Below are 19690 nucleotides of genomic sequence, written 5' to 3' on the forward strand. Positions count from 1 at the left end.
CGACGCCATTTTGGTTATCGTCATCGGCGGCGGCGGCGGCGGCAGCAGCAGTTAGCGGCACAACCTCCGACTAGCCATACTTCAACTCTTCGTTCCGTTCCTACGAAAGCCGAAGACAGCGAAGGCAGGCAGCAAGGGGAACAGCTGGTCACTATCATTCGTCTGAAAGCAGTGCGACGTGAAGCGAAACGTGATTCGACTCTGTGTTCATGGCTGCAATCTCCCATAATGCCGTGGAAGTTACAACGTAATAGCTAGAACAGAATAGCACGGTAAGTGACGGGTTTTCAACTCGAAAGGTCCTTCAGTGTCGACCCGATCGCCCGACTGTTGTTGCCATGATGCGTTCATCCGACAGGACAAAGACAACGATTAATGGTGCAGATCAAGTCGAATTGGGGGACTGACTATTTGTAGTTAGTGTGATTGTTGTCGTTGTCGTTGTTTTTTGGTTCTTGTTATTAGCATTCTCTCTTTTCGTGCATTCTGTCATGGAATTTTCGATTGACATTGCTCTTTCGAGCCTTTTTTCTGCCTTGGTAAAATCATTTTACCAGCGGACATAGTGGTAATGGCTAACAATTAGCTAGGGGGTCAACTGTGTGTGTTTGTCGCCCCACGGTTGATTCAAGTGGCAAATGGCAATGCCGAACCAGACAAATACCCCTGTCTGAGGTCCGAAGAACGTGAAAAATATGGTTCCTTTAAATCTTTATCTCACCAATTAAAGTGACGATGCAATAACAAGCAGAAGCCTAATAAATAGGGAAAGTCGTACTAGACATCCCCCGGATTACGTCGTTGACACGAGAGATTTTACTAAAGCTTTTAGTAAAGGAGTTAAGTAACAGAACTACAGCGATAGCATTTCGGAGCCAGAGACTTTTTAACTTTTCTATTGTCGGCAACGAAGACATAAAAAGGACTTACATATAATTATATGTAGGTGCGTTGTTATATATATATATATACACTGGACATATTTATGAAAAATTATGATTATCACATTATGAGTATTTATCTTGTTTTTGTTGATACTGCATTCAGAAATAGGTTTACTTGAAAGGAACTTGAACGATTGAAAATGTCGACAACAAAAAGCTTCGCAAATACAGTATCTCGTGAGAAAACTTCAGGTCTGCCGCCGAACATGGTTACATCGACTAGCCTATCAAAGTCAACATGAGTTGTTCAAAAGGCGCAATTCCAACAGTTTTTGGCATGTTCGCTAAAATGATAAGAATTCATTAACTTTGTCGTTTTCCAATTTCATTTAATTCGTTATTTCTTCGATTACAACGGCGATTCGAGTTTCGCGCTCCTTCTGTGTTTATTATCTCCTCTTTGCGGCAGCAACGGCCGCGGCAGCAGCAGCCGAGCAGACAAACAGAACCGACGGAGCTGCGCTTAAAGGCGATACCCGTCAACCCATTCGATCGAGCACTGCAGCGAACAGGCTACCTTCTCTGCTGCCAGCACAGAACATCTACGCGTGGAACGCATCTGCCTAAGTTGCAGATCGCGGCTCCGCTATCAATCCAACAATCGACCGATTTGTCGCGCTCGAAAATCTGTTGTGACGTCAAATTTTCGTCGACAAAGAACACCGATCGAAGAAACGCTTTCTCTAGTAGAACGCCGTCGATTGACGTCTCGGCTGGATTTGAATTTTCCTCATACGTTCGCCAGAGTCGTCGTCTTTGCTTATCCTCCTGTTATTACTAGCAGAGTCAAAGCGGGCGACAGAGAAGTCTTTGCGAAGGCAGCCATTACCACAGTTTTAGATGTGGTGGCGCTGATGCTAATGGTGAAAAACAACTCTGTACTCAATCGCATTAGAGAGAACCAGCAGCAGCAGCAGCATCGTCACCACGAACAACAGCAAAGGTAGCAGCCGTTCCCGCAGCAGCAGCAGCAGCAGCAGCAGCAGCAGCAGCGGTGCACCGCCAGCCACTGCCGTGAAAGCGAGCACCCATAGTTGATCGGGAGTGTACGTAATTGTGTTACTACGTTCGCAGTTCCCAAGGCTGCTGCAGGTACTGCTATAAGCAGAAGAGCCATTGGTGGTTCTGCAACTGCTACAACTGACTGCTAGAATAGTGAGTGCGAAAACGACGAATTTCACCATCCGCAGGACAGGCGGAATCGACGGCCACTGTTGAAAACGAAGACTGCGTTAGACGGTGCTAGCGGACACTACTGACTGGGTTTTCGCTGCGCATAAGTCTCGAGGACAAAGCGTTTTCGGTGCGAAACCAAAACGTCTGGTCGGTTGCTGGATTCGATGTCGCTGTTTGTTGCGGGTGCCTATGAATGAGACAGGCGAATGCATTGCACAGGCGACCGTATTTACAACGGCAACAACAATAACGACAACGGCAGCGGTGACGTCTGTGTTGGAATAACGCTCGTAACACCTGCGGGATAAACGGCATTTACTGCACGGTACGCGCGAACGCTAGTACGAAGTGGAAGACGCCGTCAGCCAACTTCAGCCGGAGTAGGAGTAGCAACAGTAGCAGGGCCCGGTCAGTCGAAGGCAACATCTCAAAAGGTGTTGCGCTTCAAACAGCGCTTCACTTAGCAAGAAGTAGTGGAGCAGCAGCCCCGAAAACTGAATGGGGAATAGCAAACTACCATTTACTGTGTGTCTGAATGTCGTTGTCGGCCTGTGTGTGTGTGTGTGTGTGTGTAAGTTTGTGATGCCCATCTAGAACACCACGATCACGACCGTCAGCATCAGCACGACGACTTCTGCACCTGGACTCGAATAGTTGGTTAGATACAGTTAGTCTAAGTCGCTAGGGAGCCAGCGGCCTCAGTAATAGCGGTCCCACAATATGAGAAGCAGAGGTGGCCGACCGGTACGTAGGCAAAACCGAGGAAAACAATGAACGCACATACATTTTTGAGCGACATAACGGACATTATGCTCTTAGAGCATTGAGAATTTTCGAGTTTAAGTGCAAAAATTGAATTTGTAGTCTAGTTCAACTCAATGGGAAGTGGATTTGGGGTTACGCTTATTTGACGCCAAGACGCTAACTGTCAAAGAGGTGTTTCCTCATCAGTGTTTCAATCACGTTATCGTCACATCATCATCATTACCATCAAACGATGATGCATATTGTCTGCAACACCTAAACGATGGATGGAGCAGAAATGAGATTACGATACTCAACATTTAGTTGTTCCGTCGCCTCTTTTTGTCGTCACTTAGCGTGAATAGCTTTTCAAATCTTACTAATCAAGTACGACAGGAGAGGAGTTGTGCTAGAATGCGAAAGATCTTCCGTTCGCAGCTTCCCTTACGCTGTGCGGGATCGTAAACGACAACAAGACGAAGAAAAGCCATTCAGCACCGTTACAATCACATACTACTTTGAGTGTGTGCGCGGGTGAATCTACACAGATATTTCTTTCGTTTCATCTCGAGTAGTCTCGCCGCGTTGGCTGTGGTGCGAGCTTGTTTGCACCACGCAAAGGAGACAGCGACTCCCATCGTTGATGTTCACCCGTTAGATCGTCTTTTGGTGTCGACAGTTCCGCTACGAGGAAAGCCGTGTGCGGCAGACAGGCCAGCTGGGATAGCGGATTGTACCAGTGCTGACGCTGTGTTAGTGATCGTCGTGTGTCCCTACGAGTGTGTGTATGTGTGTGAGTGCGTGTGCGCCGTGCGGCAGATAGTCAAGTCAGTGACGGTGTTAAAAGCAGCCACGGTTGATCGTCTTTGTTGTAGTACGAACTGTAGCAGCGGCTGCAGCTGCAGCAGCGGCAGTAGCAGTGTTATTGCTGGTGGTAAATGTTAATAGCCTGACGTCTTCGTTCAGGTTGAGGGCGGGCAGTAAACCAACAGGCGGTCAGACTGGGGCCAGTGACGTCGAAACACGACGACGACGCCGACGCCGGTGAAAGACAGCAGAGGCCGTCAATTAATGTAAGCCGCCAGCATTGGAGTCGTAGCAGTGGCAGCAGCAGTACTGGCAGCATACGATAGCGATAACAAAGAAACGGCGAAGACTCAAGCTAAGACAGCTAGATCTCTCGAGACAGTATGCAGGATGGTGTCACTAAGCGAGCACGACGTGTTTTTGTGGTTCCGTCAACTTCCGTCGTATCGCCGCCTAGAGACGTTATGTCAGATCCTGAACGTCTGCGTACCGCTTGAGGTGCGCTTCGTACAGAACTATCTGACTAAGTTGGCGACGCGCGAACAGCTCTTTCTCAAAGAGCATGAAGTTCGCGCAAACAATCCCATCGATGTGCAGCGATTAGCTGAACATGGCGGAGGTCCCCTTGATGCCCCGTCACGATCCCGGCTGATTGTCTCGCTTGCATTGCTGCGCTGCGAGAGTACGCAAGTCGCAACAATTCTTTATAACGTTCTAACGGGTGGACTGCCTCAGGAAAAGAGTTCACTAGCGCTTGAACCAAAATGTCTTGAGGAATTGGTATTGCTGTACGCTATGTCAGCCCTACATCCGGCGTTTACCTACACCCAGCAGATATCGTTGGAGAGACAGAAATCGAGTCTCGAAAAGTTGACACCACAGTCAAATCAACCGACACAGCCAGCCGCGATAACCAACATGAATTCCAAGGGACCAGCAACATCAGTTGGGGCCGCCGGCGGAGTAGGTGGAGCGCCGACGGTCGGAGTAGCTGGAACGACCCAACCAGTTGGCGTGGGACTTGGTGTCGGTGTTGGCTTACAGTGCCCACCTGGTCAACCCGTCTATACGTATCCGCTTCCCGTCATCAGCTCGTTGATTCCTCCGCAATTTCAATGGTGTCATCCGCCACCGAATGTCAGCGTCAACGTAAATACCGTACAGATGCAATCCGTCGTACAACCTGGAGCGCCTCCGGGCTTCGCACCGAGTGGGGCTCCACCTGCACCCACGCCGCAGTCAAGCGCCAAACTCAACCAGGTGGGTATCCAATAGCTTTCGATTTTCTATGTGTATAGCTGAGCGATACAGAAGAAAAATGCACTTCGACGCTTGCAAGTTTATAACGTGTTTGTTTAATAAATAGCTGAATAATACTCAATTAGCGATATATCGTTACATAAAATTTCAATTTTTTTGTATATTATCGATTACTATTGACCTATTCCAAAGATAAACCAAATGCTAGCGTTGCGAATCTTAGCTTACCTCGCTAATCTTGTGAAAAAAGCTCACACGCCATTAGTTTTAGTCCTTCAAAGATCTCTCCCTTATCGATGTTATGAACAGACTTTTTTGTTGTGGTCGTGAAATTAGTAGACGCTCGTTCAAGAGTTATCCAGTAAAATGGTATTTAGCATCCAGTGGTCAATTAAAGGTAAATATATTTGTTTAAGAGTGTTATAGTAAACAGATAACTTGACTTAAACGCATAGTTCTAATGAAGGTATATGCTGAAATAGCTTAAAATCTTTCTGTAATACAGCGATCTAAGGAACTCCAAAACATGTTTAAACGTTTGGTTAGCATTAGAGACGTCAATACACATATAATAAAGTTCCCTCAGTACATATCACAAAAACTGCGTAAATTATAATTCGATTATATTTGTTTTTCTAGCCAGTAACATAGCAGACGCCTGTTTTTTGATTGTATATTACGCGTGCATCATAGGTGGTAGTAAAGGCCAATATTCCGGTGCATCCACAAAAGGTTTCGTTGTGCGGGACGTTCGCCGACGGTCGCCAGATGCATGTGGTCAAAGATTATGCGCAGATAGCCGAACTTCGAAACAAGCTAAGCAACTCGACGAACTCGTTGCCGTCTCTATCGACAATGTATAACAATAATACTGAGGCTGTTCACAAAGAGATTCGTGAGCTGTTCGATGAGATTTGCACTCATTTCGCCGATCTCGACATTGTGAGCAACTTCTTTGATCGGCATCATCCGACGACGACGCCAGGATCCGGTGTGCCCACACACACGGCTCAGGGAGGCCACGCCGGGTGTCAGACGCAAGCAAGTGGTCCTGCTACACTACACCATCCACTAGGACCTACTCGATTCATCGCTGCCCAACCTCCGCCGCTATACACGACAAATCAGCATCACCATCATCATCGAGCAGATGTTAACATTGCCGATGGCGCTGTCTACCAGGTGCTGCGCACCAATCAAATGAAGAAATACATTCCAAAATTTCATGACGTGGCGTCAATGAACGACTTTTGTGAGTTGACACCCGATTCGCTCAAGGCTCGAAATTTGTCAACCACAGCGATTCAGCGCGTGCAGCGTATCCAGGCGCTTAACCTGAATGGATCAACAGGAGGGGCAGATTCTGTGACAGGCGGGAATGGACTTGTTAGCCCCAGTGGCAACAACGGTGGCCCCCAGCAGCAGCAACACCAGCTTTGTGCCCCCTTGGCAGCAGTCATTGCAGGGGCACAAACCGGTGGTGCCGCAAGCTCTGAAGAGGATTCGACTCCTCCGTCATCGTCGCCTTCGCCGCCCAGTCATCAACCGCCATTCAACACGCATACTCCACCCCCGCATTATTACGGGACTGCAATCGTCATGCAACATACGATCGTTCAACCAGAGGGTGCCGCGTGCACAACTTATTTGCCAACAACCTACCCTGGTTATCATATCCCTACGTTTGTGGCTACCGCGCCACCCCAACAGAACGGGTTAGCTATATAGTACATATAATACGTTTAAATATCCAAATATGAAGATAGGACATGAAACTGGCATAGCTGCTTATCATTGACTCGACATCAAGAGACCGTAATAAATATGCGAAGTCGAACGAGTTTTGATAATTATACATACTATTAAATAGAATGCACTATATAATGACAAATGATAAGGTCTCAGAGTCGTCCGTGATCTACGCAAACACTCCCATACTTTGTCCTTTCATTAACCTTCATCTCCCATGTCTTTAACGCCATTGTGGGTTGTATTGCATTTCGTTACAGAGTCGGTTACGTAACATCACAAGGCGTCCAGGCAGTTACATCAAACGGTCAACAGATGGTGCACCATCCGATGTTGGTGCACACGCAACATAGTGGGCACGCAGGACATCATTCAACCAGTGGCCAACACGGTGGCGGACATGCGCCACAGCAGCTGTTGAATGGCAGCGTCGGTGGCCAACTTCACAACGGTCAACTTCATAGCGTCACGGTAGGAGGCCTTACGGTGGCTACGGGCCTGGCGCCTCCGCCCTCCGCTCCTCACGGGCCTCTTCTGCCGCCCACAGCGACGGCAGCAACCGTGGTCACAAAGGCGAATGAAAATTGCCTGCACACCACGTCCACAGCCACACAGCAGGTTTGTGTTGTATACAACGGTATCGTTTAGTAGCACTTGTATGACTATGCTTTGGATTGGGCCGGTTATTAATTATTTTCATGCAATGACCAGTGAATGGAGTGATTAATTTTTTTTTTTGTTTCCATTCTGTGTCGGTTTGTGCTTCATGCTCGCGTATTTCGTACGTGAAAATACGAGGAAACAAAGTAAAATAAAACGTTGTTTGTAATAGTAGACAATGTTTAGTAAAACAAACAAAGCAAAATTTAAGAGTGAAACTCGAGCGCGATGCATTTATCGTATAGGCTAGCAACATATTTATTGCGTTCATGTATAATATAGCATAAGAGGCCCCAGACATTACAAATCTCAATAGCAGCGTTGTAGATCTGCAGTTTGTAGACGCGGCCTGGGTGGACCTCCAAACCGTTCGAGCGTTTTGCTAATGATAACTAAGAAAATCTCTGCTGTCTAATCGCATCTAATTTAATTATTTTTATTTATGCTGTATTAATTGTCATCCCTTATGAAATAGTTGCCTTCGGGGGTTGTCACGGTAACGCACGGCGGGAAGTTTTTTCCATCTTCCCCAGTAGCGGCAGCAGCAGTACCCCCTTCCCTAAGCCCACTTTCTTCACAACCTCCTACAGCATCGGTGGCAGCCGCCGCGGCCGCAGCTGTCGCTGCAGCAACGGATGGCCACAGCAACCACACGCTAGTACAGCCGCAACAAACACAACAGCAGCCCCAAGCACCCCAAACTCAGCAACAACAAACAGCTCAACCGGCACAGCAGCAATCGCAAGCACAGGCGACCCAGCCCCAACAGCAACAACAACAGACCAGCCAAGCCCAGAAACAACAAACCCAACAACTGCAGCTCCGGTCGCAGCCTCCTCAACAACAACAACAACAACAACAGCAAGTACAGGCAGCACAAGCAGCGATAACAACACCTGCGACGATGTGATTCGTAGAACAACCATTAGTAGCCGCTTGGAGCTAGCTTGTCTTGTTTTGTTTTGGCTATATTATTAACACCAGTGAGATAACTCATTAGTGTAACTATTATTATTAGATGAGAAGAATTAGCCACGATAACAATAATTGATTAAGCAATAACTCGTTGATTGACTGCTGGCAAACAGACAGAAGGCTGATAATTATTATCGATTCCTAGTTAACACATTATTGTTATTATCAGGCCAAGTCGTTCACGCTTGTCAAATCATACTCGCTATCGACAGAATCAAGGTGTCGATATTAAGAAGTTATGATTATTTTATAATTAATATTATCGAACACCAAAAATTAGGCTGATTAGATGACGATAGATATTATTGTCATTATGACCACTAATATTATAATAGTAATAATTATTACTATTATTCTTCTTTAGACTGGTTGGCTACTCGAAGCTAAGTAGTACCTAGATGATCGATCTGTAATTTTTTCGTTACACGAAGGTTCTATAATAGAGAAAACAAAAAAATATAAATATGATAACAATATGAAAAATAATGAGCAAATTATGGGAGCGCGCTAGAATACTAAGAGGGAACGGGTGCTTGACACCGTCACTTAGGGTAGTTTTTACAGGGGCAAAGTTGAAGTGGGATGATCAAGAAGTAATTATTATTAATCACGATAATAATTACGATACTATGATATACGTGACATAGTGGACAATATTCAATTCAAGAATATTGGTTGATGTTTATCGGGATCTAGTCTTGGTATACCTGATGACTTCTAATGCTATATATTTGTTGATTAATTATATATAGAAAGAAATATCAACGACGTACAGAAAAACAATACGGTTAAGAAATAGCTAGACGCTTTGTAGATTTATTGAACAATGATCGACTGAAGGATTGTACATATCTCTATACAAATTAACTATACATATTGTAGTCGGCGGCGATATCGCGAATGATGATTATTATTGTTTATGAACTGACTGATTGATTTTAGTGTAAATGTGTTGTAGACGAATGCATAATAGCGACAAAAAGATTACTTTTAGTCGAAATTGAATTCATAATAATAGTAATAATCATATTGACAACAATCGGCGGCGGAGCTTTGGATTTTGTTCGCTACGCGACAGAACGAACAGTTCGATACAACGACGTTGATGACAGCACTAGCAGACGACAAAATAAAACTACATCCTATAAAAATGAATGTAGCATGGGGCAGAATAACAACCATTTGAGCAAAATTTGAAATAAGTCAGTGCGCTTTCGGAGGACCTTATATTAGAAAACAATAAAGCGGTCGGCGAGGACTTGGCTAGTAACCAAACAGCTTCACTGCAGATACAGTAGCGCTGTAAAAAAAAAAAAAAAATAGAGAACTTTTCAATCAAGTGCGAATAGCACGATTTTGATTTTTGATCAAGCTATACAGAGTTGTTTCCTTTTTGTTTCTCCACAAACAGACGGCACGGAAACCATAGTGATGTTTGCCGGTTACAGGACATGGTCCGGAGTAAGGCCACGCCATTATAGTTCATTGAGTTAATGAGAAGAGGAGGTCAGATGGCCGTGGTTCATGACTGAAGAGTATCTTTGTTCCTTTTCGCTCTTTGAGTCAGTCTAGACCATCAATGAATCTCGTATTTACTGATATTGCTAGCTTATAGATGAAGCTATAGTCATTAGGTTATGTGTTAGTCTCAATGACACGCACAGTTGTGGAAACGTTTAGTAGTCATTGGAGTGGAGTTGTTTGAGCGAAACCACAAGTCACAGAAGATGACGGCATAGTACGTAGACGAATATTGTCACTGCCATATGATTGGACCGAGTCATGGCTAACTCAAGAAACTAGCACGCCCTAAAGACTCAATGGCTTTTTATGACGAATGGAAGACTGAAACATGGCCGTGATCGCGCACGTAGCTTGGGTCTTTTGAGGTATGTGAAATGACCGTTTTTGGGATCTCGTACCAAAAGCCGATTTCCTTGTTACAATCGCGTCTTTTTTTATTCACGATGGGCCAGGATCATAAAGTCATTCTATGCATTGTCTATGAACAGAATCAGCGAACAACCCTCCAGTGGTTGTGTTTATACCGCGTCTGTAATCAGGTGGTTTAGCGCGTTGCCGTCGGTGTTTCGCTCAATTATCTGAGATCCAAAAAAAAAACCCTGAATAGCCAGTCAACCACCGATTTAATCCATGAGGCACCATTCATAAACTTGCTTTTACGGGGTCTGGCATAACAGCCTGGAGCGCTCACACATGCACCATGAACTATTATCCTAAGTGAACCTCACCGTGAGGAAAGAATTGTGACTCGTCATAGTGCTAAGAGGGCGTGAAGAGCACTGCTCAATTTGCAGCGAATGGTTTCTTAACAGCGTAGCTCATCAACTCTTCTGCAGACATTTTAATCCTTCGTGGTGTTGCGAAGCTACGGCGAAGTTTTTCCAGCGTTATGTTACGATGCCTGTTGTTGCTTCAATGCTGGCCTGAGTCTCCGCAGATCTCATTTCCTGTGCACACCGCTATTGTGCCGCGGCTGTCTTGCGGCTTTGAAGACCACTCTCGTCTATCTGATCTCCAACAGATTGGTGGTGCTATGATACAGCGAAGTGTCGTGTTGTTGGCGAGTGCAGAGAAGCTCTCGTTTAAAATACGTTTAGCATTTGCTTTCGTCAACATTTTACATACATGCGTAATATACTCGTTTGAGATTATAGCAAATAATATTTTATCGATTCTAGAATTGCATAAAGTTTATTGGGAGCATGACACTCTCGGTAATGGCGCGGTGTTTCGCAACCAGTCTGAGATGTCCCATAAGAGAAGTGATTTACCGTTGAAATGGACGAACAGTGTTCTGTTCAGCTTAGCCGTCTTCGTTGCAAAAATACGTATTCTACAAACTAATAAATATAAATAGTTGATAAAGTGTGCATGTCGATGAATTGCGAAGTCGCGAAGAAAGAAAGATAACGTGTCTTTATCGGGAAAATTGCTAATCAAATATCAAGACATTTATACGGCTTTCGGAAGTAATGTTCGTGATAGTTCCCATGTATACTTTGAGGCGACAATTTTCGTTTTGGATGCTGTAAGTTTTTGTTTTCTAGCTATGTGAACTACGGTTGCTCACCAACTATATATTATTCATCCGAATCATCCAAATCCATTACCAAAAGTTCATCATTTTTATGATTTGACCTTATGCTTGTATCGTATGTTCTTAGCGATTATTTGCCTCTTTGTATATCGTGCGCATGCTATTCTGCTATTATTACGGCTTAGCGTGATCTTTGGTCTATCATTTTTGACTCACCAAGTAAGCTTCGTCGAGCTTTAGTTTTATTTACATTCAACACCTCTACAAATATACCTCTTTTACTCGTTCCGACAAGAACATAGATGGAGCAATGATAACGAGATTATTATACGGACCATAACAAAATAGTAACGGTGCTAGAAACAGTACGAAATTCAACAACAATAATAAAATGAGTATTACTGTTGCTTTTAATTCTATTATTAATATTATTATTATATATTATATAACTTATATATAAGTACATATAGTAATGCTGTTGTTTCCATATATATAATCAAATGTGTCAAATACAGGCGTTTCTCACAAATGACACTATTAGCGTTAAACCGGCTTACTCTAGGCTTAATTTTATCATTAAATAGTGTTATATCTGTACATGGCGTTACACGACCGTTAAGTATTCAATTCAGGAGAGATACTGCACACAGATGCAGTATGTGCCACCCCAACATTACGAATCACTCGCCGTTTTTGCGTGACTAAAACGGGTCGCTCAAATCGCAGTGCTCAAATCAACAACGAAAAGGCGAAGCTAGAAAACCATCTTTTTGTTATCTGGTCCTGTAAAAGCAATAATAATAATAACAATAGTAATGACAAATCATTAGCGGTCTCTATTCGTTCTCATTAAGTGCTACATATACACGTTGCTGACATAAAAAGAACATTGTCTTTTTTTTCATTTTTATGTGCCCTTTTGAGTAATTCAACAGCAGTTGTAACTCGGCAGCCGGTCTTAAACAGCCCTCGTTCGATAATCATTGGCGGCGTTGATTCGCGCGTATATGTGATGCTGTGGTCCTTACTGCTAACTACAAACCATAAAACTAGTCTGTAAGTCTGCGTCTTTGAATTTTCATCTTTTTCTTTATTTGCAATAAAACTGAACCGATTTTTTTTGTAAGCCAGTGATAGCATATAATGGTACAAAATCCGAGCCCGCATGATCGTCAACAGTAATAAAAAAAAAACCTTAAAAAAATGTCAGAAATACACAAGTATAGAGCATGTACTAACTTTTTCGATGTTAACTATTACGATGTTTCCAGCTTCGATAATAGATGAAAGATCAAATATAATATATTAGTGCACAATAGGCAATATATTGGACTTGACAACTGTATGACTAATATTCGAATTTATTAATCAGCGTACATTAACCTGGCCGCACTTGCTTGTAATAATGGTATTCAACAATATTCACCATGATAGCAACGAAGAATTCAACATATAAAAAAAAAGAAACAAAAATAAGGTATGCCTGGGCATCGATGTTAAATACCGATGGACACGGGCCAACAATTTATTTTATTCTTCCTCATTGTGTTGTGCTTTGGATAAGTTAATGATTAAAAATCGAAGTTGCACACTTTACAGACGAAATGTGGTGCTGATGCTAAAACTGTCGTCGCAACTGTTTGAATTTGATTCGCTGCCAAACATCGTCAGTTTTGGGACTCTGAAAGGAGGAAACCTTGCCGCAATCTGAAACATTGCTTGATTTATACGGAGTGATATCGTTTCGCTCCGGACAGGTGCGCTCTTGAAATAAAATTACCACACATGTATGTCAACCTTTTTATGCAGAATAAGCCTCTTAAATGTTTGATTCCAAACGGACACGGCCTAGCCCAAATTGTATTTGTCCGGTTCGGCCTAACGAACAGCACGCACGCATGCTAAAAAATGTTTTTCAGTAGCCCTGTAGAAATTATTGGACCGCTATAAGCTAAGGCAGTTGAAAACTGCTTATTATAGAAAGAATGGAGTTGACAGACCAGAAAAGCATTATATATGGGACAAACTGGATGCGAGATCATAACCTATGACCCCAGGAGAGGTCGAAATTCAGTCATCGTAACAAATTCTAGTCAGATTGGAAAGCAGCTACCAAAAGTCTTTCAGTCAAGCGCATTACCCAGCCTGACTGGCCCTGACATACGTACATCCGCATGCATCACGTAGCTTCTATGGTAACCTTGTCAAGGCGCACAAGGTCAGCGCATCCAAGATTTTTGCGTTACGATGTCTGATTGTTGATATATTCAGTTTGTTTTTCTACTTTCTTTCGCACATTTGCTTTCGTATCTTTTAAAAATATTAAACGCATCTAACGATCAAACTTGGTAGAAATATCCTATGTATGGCCATACAAAATCGAGAGATAAGGCCCTGGCTCATAGTCATTAGCCTTTAATATTCTACACGAAGGAATGACTGATCTTAGAGTATTGTCTAGTCTCTTTTTCTAAGGTGTTACTTGTTGTGCTGACATAATTGAATATAAGACAAGGAAATATCCATGAAGGTGACTAACGAGTAGATGGGGGCAGACGTTTATGGAAAGGACGTTGGAAACAGTATGTATGGAAAGAAGTTGTATGGTTACCTTGAAGCCGCTTTGTCGTATGTACGGCAGGGTTCGGGGCTTTTTCAATTTGGCCCGCAGCATCAGGCGTTGGGCAATCGCTAAGCTGAACTCGGCTAGTGTCGTAAAGACTAAGCTAGGATCTTATGATTTGAAACGTAAATGGATAATATTGATGGGTTCAATTCGATAAGAACTTAAATCACTGTTACCCTATATATATATATATATATATATATATATATATATATATGATGAAGCAACGAACTGCAATACTGGATGCAAAAAAAGAATGCTCTGATATGATTCCCGCAATTTTTCTTGCTGTAAAAGTAAAAGTGCCCAATATATTGTATGGTTATAGATGTAATGCAATGTACCGTAAAATTCTGTAGATTAATTCTGATGATTATTATAATAAAGAGAAGCGGTGATATCGATAAAAAAATACTTCATGAGCATTTACTGCTCTGCGTTAAATATATATCGCGCACTCCACGACAAAAAAAAGATCGATTTCACGGAGAAAAAAATCTCAAGAAAAGCGGATACATTTAACCGTTAACTAATATTTTCAGCTAATATAATATTATGACCTTAATTAGTATTATTATTTTAATGGTCGTTAGTGCTATACTTAAAGCAGGCCATGTTACTCCGAAATATCTGGTCATGAGTAAAAAAAAATATATGTAGTATGAATGTAATAATCGATCATCCGTTTGTTGATTAGGATATGTATTCTGGTGATGCTCGTTATAAATATTGGATAATAATAATGATAACGATAACAAGAAGCAAAAAAGGTACGGTCCTTTTTACCAACAATTATCTGCCGATTATATAGATAAAGTACAGCGTTGATAATGATTATAATAGTATCAACAATATCAAAAATATCAACAATATTATATAGCATGTAATGATAAAAGTAACAGTGATGAAGACAACAGTAACATATTCATAGATAAGCGAAACCACATAATGCTCTTGACTGCTTCCCATGTCCCCTGAGCGCGCAAGCGTCAAGTGGCAGGGAATGATCGATCTTACGGAAGCCTTTGATGAAAACTGTTGTTCGTAAAGGCGCTGTTAGCGAGTGTATGTACATGCTAGATAGTGGCCGGAGAATGGTCTGGCAAAAACAAATTCTTGTATGTGAATTGAATCTTGTTTACCTGTAAACTGCTTTTGCCAGTCGGCCAGCAGCTGCACCTATAGTAAAAGCAGTCAAAAGGATACCGTAGCACCCAATGTGCGTATGTACTATCCGCAACGACAGGATAAATGGCCCGCGAGACGAACCTTCAGAAGACTCTCGTCAATGAGATGACTGAAACATGGTTGCTTAATGAGATACTGATGATAAAATGGTGTGGAAACAATAATAGAAATGATGTTGACAATACAGATAATTATTATGATGACGACGACGACGACGACGGTTATGACGTTGATGGGGCTCATGCATCGATGCACCCCATCGGCATCTATCGTTAGGTCTCATATATATATATATATATATATATATATATATATATATATATAAATGTATTATAGATCAATAACAACCACTGATTGCTTGGTGACTGCATCGTTGGTAATAGCTATAAGTGAATTAATTAAATGAGTGAATGATAAGCTTGCTGAGCAAAAACACTGAGTGTTTGATTGACGATGACCAGTCGAATGAGATAGCTAGTGATTGACTAAAAACTATACGACAGTAACACCCGATTGACACGAAACAATTAACGAGTAAGAATATCCTGTCTCGTCGGCACGTCGAAAAGACTAATAGGCAAAAATTAAACGATGGTGAACAATAATCATAAACAACGATTATAATAACAGTAATCATAATAAACAAAAGGAAAACGCTGATTCCCTAAACAGTCAGTAATATTTACCGGTAACGACGGTAATACTATAAAAGTGATTGTTTCATTGATGCGGGACAGATTCGTGTGACAGCAAAAGACAACAGATCGCAGATACGACAAACAGTTAGAAAAATAGTGGATCTTGCACAGTTTTTGTTTCTTTTCGCGGAAGTGCATTTTAAAGCATACACTCTGCTACTCTAGTTCGCGGGTAATGGCGTCGGATAAATGAAAAACGAACCTGTTTTAAAAAGACTGTTAAAAAAAAGTGATGCTTGAGATATGTTGACAGTGACCGAGCTATCTATTACGACGGCTTGATTATTCCCATACGAAAAGACCAATACAATCGAATAATACTGTCAATTCGATTTTCGATTCAAGGCAGTTTCAGTGGAGTATGGTGCGCACCAAGCAATTATATGTATAGCTTTATTGTCACTATCGAAAGGCGGGGGACAGGGAAACCGCTAAAGGGAAAAAACAAAGAGCCAAATAACCTAATTGTATCCCCCTAACTTTATACGCTCTTTATTTTCGACTATTACTTATTCCTGCGTTGCAATGCACCGTACATGGAAATCCTTTTCCACTTTTCATCGACTACTTATAAGTCGGTGACTTCCGCCGCAAAAATCCGAATTAAGGCACCGTTTATAGCTAGCTATAATCTGAATGCTTAAATATCTAAATAGCATTTGACCAATTAAGTTTAATAAAGATTACTGAAGAGCGTTGTTCCATAATTAACAGCAGAACTCATTTTTCGTTTGGCAAAACAACGATCTCATAAAATATAAGCACTATTGGGTTCATATGTTTCACATGCCCAAAGAACTCGTTAGACTTGCGAAAGGATAAAAATAGGAATGTCAAAAGCCATGAAGACCAAAAGCAAGCTTTCCAAAACAGACATGTAATCTTTAAGCAAATTTTACGTCTCAGTTCACGTGATCTTCGAAAAATTGCTTGCATTTTCAATCCAAGGAATCGCTTGACTGAAAGCCCATTGGATCAGTATCTGCAAATGACTTGGAAACCAGACTGTTTTAAGTCAATGCCGACACTTCTTTTTTAAGCGTAAACACCTTTGCTGCCTTCCATAAAGCCTACACATCAGCCAACTTATATACACACACAAAACGAACATTTTTAACGACAACACATACTTGAAAACGTATAATTTTTTCCTAGGATATTACTTTAAGAATCATGTCTTGTTAGGTATATATACTTTTTGGTGATCGATCCTCGGCCTGAAGTGCCTGGGGAATCACTCAGGGCACTTCTACGATAGTTGTGAGGTGAGCGCACTCGGCCTTATAGCTAGGCAACTTCTACTTTTCGCCAGGTAATCGTATAATTGTTATGGAGTCGATAGCAAGCTCATCCTAAAAACATAAATTTAATAACAAAAGGCAATATAAGTTAATAATTTGTTCGTATTATTATTTATTTTCCTTGATGAGCATATTTAAGCATATATAGAAAAAAAATTTGGTCAGTTTTTTAAGATTTTAACTGTTGCTTCAAAGTAGTTTAATTGAAACAAACCATTAAGAGCATGGCACGAAGACATACCTCAAACAAATTTTCTCGTACTATACTTGAAACTGATTGTCATCGCATTTTATACAATATTGTTTATCACAAGGCAATGGTGCTGAGAGATTTCAGTTGTTTTTTCATAAAGTATTGATTTTCTGGGGCTAGAAGCACAAAAGACCGGGAAATATCTGAGTTTGTAGAAACAATGTCAGCGATTCATCCACCAAAAAAGACAAATTCAGCGATAAAACGATAGTATCTAACAAGACTAAATTATTTGCGTGTTTCTGTATTCTGTAATGGAGGGTATAATTCCTATGGAGCTCGAAAAAAATAGCAGCGCAGAATAACAAATAAGAAAATAATTATTTTCATTGATTTGATTGTTCCTTTTCTATTGCTTTTGCGCATGTGTAATATCATGTATTCGTTTTTTGTAGCGTGTATTAACTTCAATTTGTCTGACCACTATACCGTTGAAATGAAACCGGTAAACTGAACCTCAGAATTATCTAATCTTTATTACTGATGTCAGTGCATAATGATTATAATAACCAAACAGCTATAATTCTTACAGTTTGACAAGCTAAAAAACTGGTTATAGGAAACGCAATAACCTAACAAAGACAGACGGCAAATGACATGCTTTGTAAATGAACTGTACGTCTGCAGTGTGTTAAACGTTTAGACTACATCAGAAGGATTTCTCCCACCAATTTGTCGGGATAAAGTCTGACCCTTATGTGCGTACCATGTTCCAGCGAGCTGTCATCTAAAACTCGTGCGTAATAATAATTATAATAATATGATGATGATAATAATAAGAATAGGACAATATGGTAAGGATAACCGTAATATTGACAATAATAAATAGAACATAATAATAACAGTAATGATAATAATAAGAGAAATAATGATGGCAAATAATGAGTTTACATAACTATACCTAATGTAAGAGTAGAGATACTCATCAAACTTTTATGGTAGCAAGAATAATAATATTGATAATATTAACAATAATAATGCGTTATACATGCCATAATATGCCGCCAGCCACTAACCTGATATAAAAGAAAAAAGAATTCGAGTAGAAAGAGGTTTAAATAGCTAACCGTTGTTTTAAATTGAAACATACAAAAAAAACAAGCGGTGAAAGAAGACGAAAAGCCTCCGTTATAGTTGTTCCAATAAAAATATTGTAACAACTTCGCCTACAACAGCTGTGACAACAGCAGCAGCTATGAAAAGTTAGGTCACGTAAACGTCTGTAAACAACATGGCTGTGATGCATATTCATTCCACTGTACACGACGACAGCCAATATATAAATTGACTGGAACATTAGATTATGTTGCTGCTAAGGGCACATGAATTAATTACGAGAAGTCTGAAAACGAACGCTCTCCATTGGAGATGTAATTGCGCGACGATCTATAGGCCATTCACGATGTACTGCTCATACACTGACGATTAACAGACCACGGAGTCAACCTTGCCAGGTTAAGGTTGCTCTGACTGAGTCGATATGGAGTGAGTCGGAAATGTGAAGCGGCAAATAATTTCGCCTCGTCCAAAGAGCTAAATGTATGCGGAAGTCAGCCATATACCTGCCGCCCTTCTCCGGAGACTGGTGGAGTTGACATCTAATAGTAATTAAGAGAGTTCGGCAATAGCTTGTTGCAGTATCTTACAAATGTAACTTATAATATATGTACACAACTGGATAGAGGAAAGCAAAAGGTGGTGTTGTCTGTTTCGGACCCGGAAAGAACATTATATTATAACAGAGAATCCAATCTGGCAACTGCTGGAGGCCTTTCTTTACCTTGTTTTGAAGGTGCAACATATGATAAAGAATAGTGGTTAGAGGCGGGAGGTCTTTGCCGACGCAAATGCCGTAAGACATCGCCACACTAGTGAACTATGCAAGTTCTTGCTGTTAATATGAACGGTCAACAGATAGAGTCAACGAAGTGTCCGCTCTCATCTGGCGGATCAAATTGACAGTTACCACTATCTTTTGCGCTCTCACTGAACCGAAAAAACGGAGAATGCTTATTGTATTCTCCATCGATTTGCTGCGGAATAAATGCTTGCCCTTTTCTTGCGCCCTGACGAATTTTTCGGTCGGCGTTTTGGCGCTTTCGGCAACTTCATCCCCGTCAAACTCATGACGAAGTTCCGATAGGTTGCAGAGATCAAAGGACTCGGGAATAATCCAATGACGATGTGCATAGATTGCAAACCATACTAGCCTTTTACATGCACTTCTTTATGGGAAAAAGGATAGCGA

The 19690-nt window shown here is 41.5% G+C and overlaps 1 protein-coding gene and 1 long non-coding RNA gene across 2 annotated transcripts; both read left to right on the forward strand.

The window, feature by feature from the left end:
* The first annotated feature begins 62 nt into the window (after window positions 1-62).
* Window positions 63-16599, forward strand: LOC147752108 (uncharacterized). Its single transcript, XR_015315016.1, has 3 exons — window positions 63-272; window positions 12312-12432; window positions 12976-16599. It is a non-coding gene; the product is annotated as an uncharacterized LOC147752108 (long non-coding RNA).
* Window positions 3184-11795, forward strand: LOC111270622 (uncharacterized). Its single transcript, XM_022850944.2, has 4 exons — window positions 3184-4931; window positions 5625-6646; window positions 6941-7298; window positions 7816-11795. Exons 1-4 carry the CDS (start codon window positions 4062-4064, stop codon window positions 8248-8250), a joined length of 2685 nt encoding a protein of 894 aa, XP_022706679.1. The 5' UTR covers window positions 3184-4061; the 3' UTR covers window positions 8251-11795.
* Window positions 16600-19690: the final 3091 nt, after the last annotated feature.

This window comes from Varroa jacobsoni, unplaced genomic scaffold (genome assembly GCF_002532875.2).
Source record: "Varroa jacobsoni isolate VJ856 unplaced genomic scaffold, vjacob_1.0 contig00015, whole genome shotgun sequence".
NCBI lineage: Eukaryota > Metazoa > Arthropoda > Arachnida > Mesostigmata > Varroidae > Varroa > Varroa jacobsoni.

Excerpts from the sequence above, each read along its gene's own strand:
- LOC111270622 (XM_022850944.2), top strand. The coding sequence starts at position 4,062 with ATGGTGTCACTAAGCGAGCACGACGTGTTTTTGTGGTTCCGTCAACTT. Across the intron at positions 4,932-5,624 it reads CAAGCGCCAAACTCAACCAG|GTGGTAGTAAAGGCCAATAT; the intron begins GTGGGTATCCAA and ends CGTGCATCATAG. Across the intron at positions 6,647-6,940 it reads GCGCCACCCCAACAGAACGG|AGTCGGTTACGTAACATCAC; the intron begins GTTAGCTATATA and ends ATTTCGTTACAG.